Source organism: Emydura macquarii, unplaced genomic scaffold, assembly GCF_026122565.2.
Source record: "Emydura macquarii macquarii isolate MOO-44397 ecotype Brisbane River unplaced genomic scaffold, CSIRO-AGI_Emac_v2 contig_312, whole genome shotgun sequence".
Classification (NCBI taxonomy): Eukaryota; Metazoa; Chordata; order Testudines; family Chelidae; genus Emydura; species Emydura macquarii.
In genome coordinates this window covers 14041334-14051685 of record NW_027130449.1, presented here as the reverse complement: position 1 = coordinate 14051685, position 10352 = coordinate 14041334, and the positions used below count along the sequence as shown (strand labels likewise).

The following is a 10352-nucleotide window of genomic DNA, read 5'->3' as shown; positions in this document are numbered from 1 at the left end:
CGGCGCGGGCGGGTTCCCACGGGGCGAGGAGCAGCGGCCGGAGCCGGGAGGGACCGAGCGGGCCCCGGGCCGCCCCGATCCATGCGGCTCCCCGCACGGTGAGGGCTGCGGGGGCTGGAGTGCAGGGCAGGGGCCCGGGGGGCGGAGGAAAGGGACCGATGGGGAGCGGGGCGGTGCGAAGGGTAAGGCGGGAGCGGAGCAGAGAGAGCTAGGAGTGGGGACACAGCCTGGCGGGGCCCAGGGGAGCGACGGAGCGGGGCTAGGCCGGTGGGAACGGGGGGTCCCTTGTCGTGGCAGCGTTTCATTCTTCCCTGCCGGGAGTGGTTGATCCGGCTCCGGCCCCGGCCCTGGCCCCGGCCCTCTCGGCCGCCCCGAGCTCTCTCTCCCAGTGCGCGTCGGGGTGCTGGGGAGGTGCAGATAGACGTGCCCCCTGGCCGGGGGATGGACAGACACCTCCGCTGGGCTGTCACTGCAAGCTGGTTTTTAGTGGCTGGGTATCTGCGGCTCGGAAAGCGGCAGCAGAATCGCGCTGTCCGGTAGCTCGAGGCTGGGTGGGAGTTCAGGGGTCCTGGGCTCGTTTCCTGCTCTGCCGCTCCTGCCGTGTGACTTAACCTCCCTGGGCCTCCTTCACCTGTGAGTCGGGGATGGTGCTTGCTGTGCTCCTCTGGGAGCAAGGTGCCATAGAATCTCAGTATGTTATCTGCCATGGTGACTATTCACTGCCCTGTCAGTCGTTTTGTCACGAGGTCTGTCTCTGGCTGCTTTTTTCTCTATTTCAACAGCACCTTATCTCTTCAGGAAGTGGGGAAACTTTGCAAGGGTTTAACAGCTGGTGTGTTCAGAAGTTTACAGGAAGCACTTTTCTCGGTAGAGGAGACCAGTCATATACAAATATGAACCTGTTTGGGGTGGGGCGTGAGGCAGGGAGCATAGCTTTTAGGATGAAGTAGGACAGAAACCTGGCTGATGGCGTCCCGTCTGCTGTTAGCAGTGGCAAACTGCAGTACGTTTCCCTCAACCACTCTTCTGTACCATGTTCTGAATTGTTCATTCTCTGTTCTCACGCTCTGCAGCTCTTGGCATGGTTGTCTCCCAACATCTAGGGCTGTTTGACTTTCCTCCGTGTCGTGTAGTCATAGAAGTTAGGCTTTCCAGGTGCTGAGCACACAAATGTTGCTGGTCTAATCTCTGCCTAATCCCCAGGATTCCTGCTCTGAGTTGTTTTCTTTTTCTAACCTGCACCACAAAATCCTACTGTTCAGAAACAGAACAGACAGTGAAACAAGCTAAACAGGGCCCATGACTAACCCAGAGCATGGCAGAAGTGCATTGATACTTCTAGGCCTTTGGCATCATGACTAAGGGCTTGCCTACACGCGGAAGTTACACAAATTGAACTAAAGGTGTGGTATTAAACCACTGTAGTTAAACTGTTCCAACGTCTGTCTGTAGACAAGTCCTAACAATGAAGTTGTTCTGGTGCCAGAGGTTGTGAAATCCTCTTATATGCTAATACAGACTTTTGGGGAGTGCTTCTGGTTGTCAGTTACATGCTCTAGAGAACATTACAGGGTCATTCTTGCAGGTGGGCATACATAAAGAACTACCGACATGGGCTTTTCACACATACTTTACGAACAACTCAAGAGTAGATCAGGCAAGTGCTTTCTCGGCATTTAACTGTAGCTTTGTGTCAAACAAACCATTTAATAATAAGTCAAACTTGAGGCCTGTCAGCTTAGCGGAACTTCCATGTTATCAGTTCTGCGCATGTCCTTTCCACGCGGCTGTGGGTGAGTGACTGGCAAAGAGAAGCTGTCCGTTAATGTAGCAGTCGTTCGGCTAATAGTTATTGCCTCAGCTAACCATTTACTAAGAACATTCTGTATTTTCTAAGTGCATTCAGGGAGCTCAGAGCACTTGATAGAAGTGAGGCAAGCCTTAAAAATCTTTGCAGGGTGGATAAGTATTATCCCCATTTTATCGTTGGGTAAACCAAGGTGAAGTGACCAGAGTGTAACTGATAGGCCGGTCTCTCGTAGGCCTGATGCTTTGGCTCACAAGCCAGCTATCAGAGTGCTGAGCAGAAATGTTGCAACAGTGGGAAATTACCAGTTTGCTAAAACTGTTCAGAAAAAGAACCGTTGACAGAGCAAGCAATGTCCTACCTGCAGTAGACAGGAGCACAAACAGGAGTAAGCAGCAGCTGCTGAGTATGCAGTCGAAAATGTACGAAATGTGACACGGTCTGGAAATGGACTCAGATAATCTATATCTGCATAAGACAAGAGGAATGAATAGGGACCAAAACTGTAAACAGCCTTGGGTATATCTGTGCTAGGCGGTAAGTAGGTAATTGGAACAGGCAAAGAGCACAGGCTACTTGTCCCCAGGTGTAGGACTGGTTCCCACAGACTGTGTTAACTACACTCTTTCTGTTACGTGCTGTCTAATTAATTTATTATTTAACCAATCCAATCAGCTATGACAGGGCTCAAAAAGAACTAGGTGAGTTCACGGAGAATAGATCCTTCAATGGCTATTAGCCAAGATGGGCAGGGATAATTGCCTGTTCTGTTCATTGCTTCTGAAGCACCTGGCGTTGGCCACTGTCAGAAGAGAGAATACTGGGCTAGATAGTAAGTCTGTTCTTTTGTTCTTTTTGGTTTGTTTTTGGCAGTAGTCTGCGTGTGTGAAGTCTGTGCCCACCGGAGCTAACAGGGGTATATGGGAAAGGCAGATGAAGCGAGACATGGTCAGACCTTTTCTGACTCCGCCACTTAGTGTAATATTTCAGTGAGCAGTTTGGCTTTGGCCCCCAGGAGCAATATGCCACTCGGGAAATCCCCTTTTCCCCTGCGATCTGCAGACCGGCTTCTGTGCCCTGTCTGGTGGCGCCTCACTTCATACGGGAGATACGGGAATGCGATGGGCAAGGAAACATTGCCATGTGGGCAGCCCATCTATCTGCTTCGGTCACCCCATCAGACCAAGGTTTGGGGGAGATCTCTTATCTCCATTACACTGTTTAATGATCCAAAAAGCCAGTTACAGTAACTCATGTTCCCTTTAGATACTAGCTTGTGATTTATTTTTTACATTTTTATTTATATTTATTTATTTATTTATTTATTTCATGTATCTATAAATATCTTTATTTATTTATTTATTTATAAATATATTTATTTATAAATATTATTATATTTATTTTATTTTTTTAAATTTCCTCTCCTGCCCTGATCCTTTAGCCATCCTGAGCATTAACTGCTAATGGTATCTGATGAGAATTGCACCCCACTGATCCATTTCACAGGCCGGTAAGCTAAGTAGGGGGAAATCTCTGGGGTAGTTGTTCACAACTAAACAGCTGATGGGGTGATGGAGCACAGTGCTCCAGTGACTGTTAATGCCCTGGCCCAAGCACATGCAGACAGTCAGCGGGTGATAAGAACGTTCTCACGCCTGTGTGAAGTGGGACTGGCTGTCAGCGCGGCATTTCACTGAAATCCGAACTCCGAGCCTTTGGATGTGGAATTTGAAATGCAGCCTCAAGTGACGAACGGGTCAGAGTCGGGTCACAGAGAGGAAAGCGGGTTCCTTCTGCTAGGGACAGGCTAGGAACATATTTGGGGAGACTTTCAAGAAAGATCTGGATCTCAAATGTGGCCATCTGAGGTGAATATAGAGCTGTTGTCATGTTTTCTTTTTGTTATTGTTTGTTGTTAGCCTCATGCGTCTTCCCTGCAGTGCAATCTGGGGCATAGCTGTCTGAGCAGAGTCAAAGGAGGAGACTATCCGGCAGGCTAGTCTTTTATTCTGCCATTCAACAGCATTCAAAAGGAAACCCAAGGCAGGAGACCGGTTTCCACATTTGACCTTGGGTTGAATCTGCCCATCAGTCAATAATCCCAGGTTACAAGGTAGCAGCTGGTCTGGCAGGCAGTAATTTCGCTTGCCCACAAGCGGGTCTTGGCTGCCAGATGACAGGATATTTTCTTCTAGCCTGGGTGTGGCACATCCAGTTCCAAATCTAACGTTCTTGGAAAGGCAACTGACTCGGGGACAGTCAGCGCACCAGCTGCACCCACAGACACACGGCCATTCCTTCTCTAGGGGCTGGTGAACCGAAGGGTTCTGCAGAGCGCGTTCTGGCTTTGTTTTAAGGGCGCGCTGCTAGGGCGTTCCGTTGTGTGATCGGGGGCGAAGCGCCCAGAGCCAGCCCCCCATTCTAAATTGCTTGGGTGCAGGACTCTCACTCTCCATCTTTGCCCTCTGCAGCCCGCTTGTCTGATGCCGCATTGGAGGAGGAAGGGGCCGTTATGGAGCGCTGTGATGGAGGCCACACTGTGTATCCACACGTGCCTTTGGCTGATTCCTGCCTGGATCCCCTTGCTAACGCCAAGTGGACTCGCAGGTGGTGCAGAACTCGATCCCGGGGCTAAAACCCAGGAGGTGGCTCAAGGCTCTGGCGAGTTAACGTGGGCCGTGCACTTCAAGGTGCCGGAGGGGTTGTCCTCCCATGATGAGGAGCTGGAGCGACAGGCAGATGAACTGGCCAGGACGGGAGGCCTGGTGAACCTGGGCCGGATCGGGGAGTTAAAGGGCCATTACCTCTTCGCCCACCAACCCAGTGGCCAGAGAGAGCGAGGAGCTGGAGCAATACGGAGGTCGGTAGAGGCTTTATTTGCACAGCATGACAGTGTGCGGTGGCACTCGGAGCAGAAGCTCCTGAAGCGCTCCAAACGCAGCCTGCACTTTAATGACCCCAAGTACCCCGAGCAGTGGCATCTGGTGAGTGTCCTTCCTGCGCGAGTGGTAGTGGCAGGCTGCAGAGCCAGCAGGCTGCTTGGAAATGGGGGAGGGAAAACGGCCTCTTGGAGATCTGAAGGGATTTCTTTCATTAACAAACTCCTAGAAACAAAGGAACTGTTGGGCCCAGTTCCCGGGACACAAGTGATCGTGTCTGTGGCTGGGTCCCTGGCTGGCACACCTGGCAGACAGGGCCATGAACTCCCTGCCTGTCCAGGAGGCGGTTCCCCCCCAGACAGGGGAATGTGGTGGAAGCTTGCCCTGCCTCTCTCCATGTTGTATTGCCGTCTCCTGGGACTGGTGATCCAGCACCTTTCGCCAGCACGCTGCGCACTTGAAATCAAAGCAGCAAATAGCTGGCTGGGAGAGTGCTCCTCTTGAAACTGCCCTATGCTGGTTCCTACTGGAACAACATGAACCTCAGCAGGGGCCAGACAAAGCTTTGTGCCGGGGAAAGGTCCTGCATTTCACACTGGTGTGGAAATTCCCCAGTCCTGCTGCTGCTGCAGGGTATAGGTCCCAGCACCCACCGCTCCATCTGGTCATTGGGAGCATCAGGTGCTCATCATCTCTGACAGTCAGGCCCGCAGGGACTTGGTTGTGAGGCTTCTTGCATGCCCAGCCATCAGCTTCATGTCCAGGGTTGATGCAGTGGCTAGGAGCAAATGCTCCTGTAGTCTGTCTGGGGGCCAGGACCCCTGTGCACTCTGACCCAGTGCCCCGGCTCTGCTTTTGCTGACCTCTCCTCCTTTCTGCTGGTGCTCAGAACAATCGGAAGAGCCCGGGAAAGGATATCAACGTGACGGGCGTGTGGGAGCGGAACGTGACGGGCCGTGGCGTGACCGTGGTGGTCGTGGATGATGGCGTGGAGCACACCATCGAGGACATACAGCCAAATTACGTGAGTACCCGACAGCCTGACTCCGGGGTGGGATGCCCCAGCTGGGTCTGAAAAAGACTGGCCAATAGGCAAAAACCACCTGACACAGCTGGTTCTTCTCATGCCCCCCTCACAGCCCTTCTCCTTTCTTTGTTCTTTCTACTGCTCTGACTCTGCCCCTGGAGCCCCGCTGGAGCTGGCTGCTACCAGCACAGAGCCGGTTAGTAGCAGCACTTGTTAATCCACTGGGCGTGTCAGCAACCTCCTCCTCTCCCCCACTCCCTCCTTGTCGCTGCAGCACAGCTGGGACTGAGGCTGGCCTCTGGTTGCCGTAGCTGGACAGCCCCGGTGTGTGTGTCTTGTGTGCAGGAGGCCACATGAGCACTGCACAGACTGCTAGTGAGTAGCAGATGTCTGCTGCCCGCTGTGCCAGGCGAGCCGCTGCTCACCGTAGGGCGTGAGTATTGGAGGCGCCCATCTGGAGATTGTATGAGCTGCTCCATAAGCAGCGAGGCAGAGCCAGGGCTGCTCACCAGGAAGGAGCTTTCCCTTGTCTGTGGAAGGAGAGGTTGGGGTCATGTTTGCCCCCTTCTGCACACCTGCTCTGGGGTGAAATGAGGGCACTTTGCCCTGGCTTGCAGTCATCTCAGAGAGACACAACCGAAATGTCGGGAGGCCTCTGGCGTTGGGTGCTGCAGTTGTTCCCCATCTCCGCTGGCAGGCTGGACATCTGGAACAAGAACTGAACATGGGGGGGGTGAAAGTCCCAGCGGGACAATGCCTTTCAAATCTCAGAAAGAACAAAACTCTGGCCCCATTGTTTCCTGTGCCGGAGTGCTTCGTGCCATGGCAGAGGCCATCCGTATCCAGCTTCCGCATGGAGAAAGACATGGAAACCGTGTGCCTCAAATACACCCGGGGATCGGCAGGTGTGAATAAGAAGCTGGCAATCAGTAGACTCATTTAAAAGCAGCCTGACAGAGTCACTAAGCCAGAGAGGACACTGTCCAGGAACCCTGGGCATACTGCAACCTGGCTGGGAAGGGGGGGAGGAGGAGGAGGTGTTTTCTAGATGCGAAAATGTCTTTCAGTTTGATTCCACCATTCCCCTGCCCATCAGGAAACCAGTGCTGGTTCTGCCGATACCCTCCCGCAGTGATAAATACTGGTGTGTGGTCACTAACCCACATGGGACCCTGCCTCTGCGTTCTTTAGGCTTTCCAAGCCTGCTAATGTGATATTAAATCCTGCTTTCTCCAAAGAAAGGAGACCTCTGAGCTCTGGTTGTGGGTCTCTTTCAGAGCCCTGAAGGCAGCTATGACTTGAACTCCAATGACCCCGACCCTATGCCCCACCCGGATGCAGAAAACGGTAACCACCACGGGACCCGGTGCGCCGGTGAAATCGCAGCCGCCCCAAACAACAGCTTCTGTGCTGTGGGAGTTGCCTACGGCAGCCGCATTGCAGGTATGCCACCTCTGCATGCTGAGTTCAATGCCTTTTCCATGCTCTCTGCCGTGTCTTGTTCCCTTCTCTAGTGGGGTGATTTGATTGACGTGTGTCGGCTTTCCTCCCGTGCCTAGCTGTTTGAGCTGGGCTGGTGAATTAGTCAGCTCGGTTCATCTGTTATGGGTTAGAATATTTTTGCAATATCGGGGGTAACTCATTTCCCCAGAGTTCTGGGGTGTTGGGAGTTGGGGTTTGGTTTGCACCCTTTTCTGTATTGCTGGAGTGGCTGTTGCCTACAAGTGTAAGTTCGGTTTGTGTTTGGGAAGCTTCTCTGAGTTCCCATCAACATCCTGCACCAAAGCGTCCTCCTCTGCCACCTTGTCGTCTTTGCATCAGGTCCCAGTGCCACCTGCCCCTTGCTGCCGATGGGAACCGTGCTATGGCCTTGTGCAGGTGTCCAGGAAGCTAGGATGATCAGCCAGGGCAACTGACATGCCTTGTGGTGTGGAGAGTCTGGTTTCCTTTCACCTCTGAAAGTGGCTGCGCCCCAGTGTCCGCACAGTACGACTCCCCACGCCACATGCGAGATCCTGGCTGGTGCAACTTGCACTGGACATTGGTGCCTTCCACTCACCAAGCTGAGCGAAAAGCTTCTCCTCCAACTGAAACGAGGCTGGGATTAACATGCACTGTGATGCAGCGGCAGTCTGGTCCCTGGAATCCTTTCTGTACCTTGCGACTCCAGTGAAGTGAAGCGTTGTACCATCCCCTGCCAGACCTCGGCATGTGCCTGCCCCTTGTCTTGATGAGCACAGACTTGGCTGCACATCGCTTCGGTGCAAAACCACGGAGACGCTTCCTGTTGGCTTTGCCCTTTGGTTTCAGTAGGCGCTGAAACCACCTCCACTCCCATTGATTGCAGTGGGGGCTAAGAGAACTTAGCACCACAAGGGGCGAGGGCCCGAGAGCCCGGACTCTACACTGCAGTTTTATACCCAAATCAGCTGACATGGGGCAGTCACAGGTGTTTTAGTGCAGCACAGACCCACCCATTACTGCCTGTGAACAGCCTCTGTAGGAAGTGAATAGTCCGGTGTGCTCTCTCTCTGTCCAGCAGATGGTGCCCGTCTGCTGAGAATGAGTCCAAATGTCCCATGTAACAGCGAAGGTTTAGCACCAGCCAGCGCTCTCGAGGTGCTGGGTAGAACCCGGGAGACCCAACGCTTCGCGAGTAAAATCGAAGCAGACTGAGGAGGCTAAGAGCGGTTGTGCTCCTGCACTGTTAACCGGTTCTGTTTCTTGGTGCGCCTGTGACGGTTCCTGCACAGCCACTCAGGAAGCGTGCTGTGAAAGCCTGCTGTACTGTGGGGTCTACCTGCCCGGCTCCATCCCGGCTTGCAGGCTCTGCTTATTGCCACTGGACAGTGGAGCTTCTTTAGCAGAGCACAGCAGGAAGGCCGGGCTTGTGGTTTAACCCACGGGGCCGGGTGTAGGGAGGATCTAATCCCAGCTCTGCCAGGGTGACCTCCGGCAAGACACAGCCTTTCTCTGCCTCAGTTTCCCCATTGGTGAAAGGAAGCACTGTACCTTGCAGAGCAGGTGAGAGGCTAAGTTTCTGTCTCTCACCGGTGTGGAGGTAGATCTGTGGCTGGACGGCGCTATAGAAATGCAAAGTGTCGTTATAGTAATTCCGTTGGGTGCCAGCCAGATTCTGTTCTCTAACTCAAGGGCATAGTAAATAAAACAATGCCAAGTGTTGCCATAAAATTACCCTGGGTTGAAGGGAGGCGCTGCCAGTTTGTGCCTCAGGAATTTTTTAGTGCAGAGTCTGCGCCTGACATGAGTGATTAAATCATAATCTGAACCTGTGCCGGAGTCTGTGAATTGGGCACAGATCAAGCAATGTAGGAGCCAGGCCAAGCTGCGTCTGGTTAAAGGGGGGGACAGAGGATAACTGCCTCTGCCAAACATACACTTGCATGTCTGAGACCACACCTGGCTTGGTGCAATGAGCTGGCTGGATTTCAGACCGCTGGGAGCGGTGCAGTGCCCGTGCTGCCTTCATTAGGTGGGGAATATTCCGCTGTGCCAGTGAGACACTTGTGCTACACCGGCGTGGAGCGGATACTGGTGGGTGTTTCCTCTGTAATAAATAGAGCTGAACCCAGCTGCATGCATGGTTTCCATTTGTAACGTTGTTTGCTAACTAAACTATGACGCAAAACCGTTGAACTATCAACGCTTCGGTTCACTGAAAACATGTCTTCGGTTTCAGCTTTCATTGGTTTTTAATCTAGTCTCTGGAGTTGGGGTGACTCTACTGTGAGATACTCAGTGTCTTGATCACAGAAATCTGGGGGTCCTGCAATTTAGAAGCCTTCCTAATTAATCATATATTGAGCGAATATATATCCCCTTCTGCCATAAAGGATCCTTAAATACTTAGCAACCTATCCATAATGGATCATTTCGCCCACTGCTGAATGACAGCTGTGGCTGGGGTGGAACACATCAGCTGTTTAACAGTGCACAGCACAGCAGTTTAAGCCAGGTGGCTTTAAAAAGACCGTACCCAGCCGAGACTGTAGGGGGCTAGGGAGGCAGAATGGAATTGTCTGAATGCGAATTTGGCCCGGCCACACCTCAGTCCCAGTGTAACACGCCAGCGGATCTTTGGGGACCCAAGGGTACATCTGCGCTGCAGTAGGGAGCGAGTTCCCAGGGCAGTGGGGCGAGGGCTGGCGTGCGAAGATAGCCGTGTGGGTGTTGCGGCACTGGTGGAGGCTTGGGCTAGCTACCTGAGCTGCGATCCTGGCCTGGAGGAAGGAGGGTTAGAGCTCAGATGGCAGGCCCAAGCCTCTACGAGTGCCGCAACATTCCCACGGCTATTTCTAGCTAGCGCCAGCCTCCGAGTGGCAGTCTGTCTCCCCGGGCTGGCTCCCAGCTCCGTCCAGTGTAGACAGACCCCACAAGGTCAAGACTTTGGTCTTTCGTCTCCTCTGACCCACCCCTTCACCGTCCTCCCACGCCAGCTCAGAAGTAAAGAGCAGAGACTTGACTTGATACTGGTTCCCCCAGCCCCTCGTGTCTCACGGACTGACTCTGTCTGCCTCTCCTTCCAGCGCGTTCAGGGTCTCTGGCAGTGCTTCCCGGCTTACAAGACAGAGGGTTGGGATTTCCATTCACTAGCCCAGAGTGAGCCTCTGTGTGGCTT

At 53.2% G+C, this 10352-nt stretch overlaps 1 protein-coding gene across 1 annotated transcript in view; it reads left to right on the top strand.

Moving 5' to 3' along the window:
* The first annotated feature begins 1 nt into the window (after window position 1).
* Window positions 2-10352, top strand: part of PCSK7 (proprotein convertase subtilisin/kexin type 7) — a 40989-nt gene continuing 30638 nt past the window's right edge. Inside the window, exons 1-4 of the mRNA XM_067566104.1 lie at window positions 2-98; window positions 4279-4791; window positions 5576-5710; window positions 6991-7156. Of these exons, the coding sequence (XP_067422205.1) occupies window positions 4291-4791; window positions 5576-5710; window positions 6991-7156 (802 nt within the window). The 5' untranslated portion in view covers window positions 2-98; window positions 4279-4290. The remainder of the gene's footprint in view (window positions 99-4278; window positions 4792-5575; window positions 5711-6990; window positions 7157-10352) is intronic.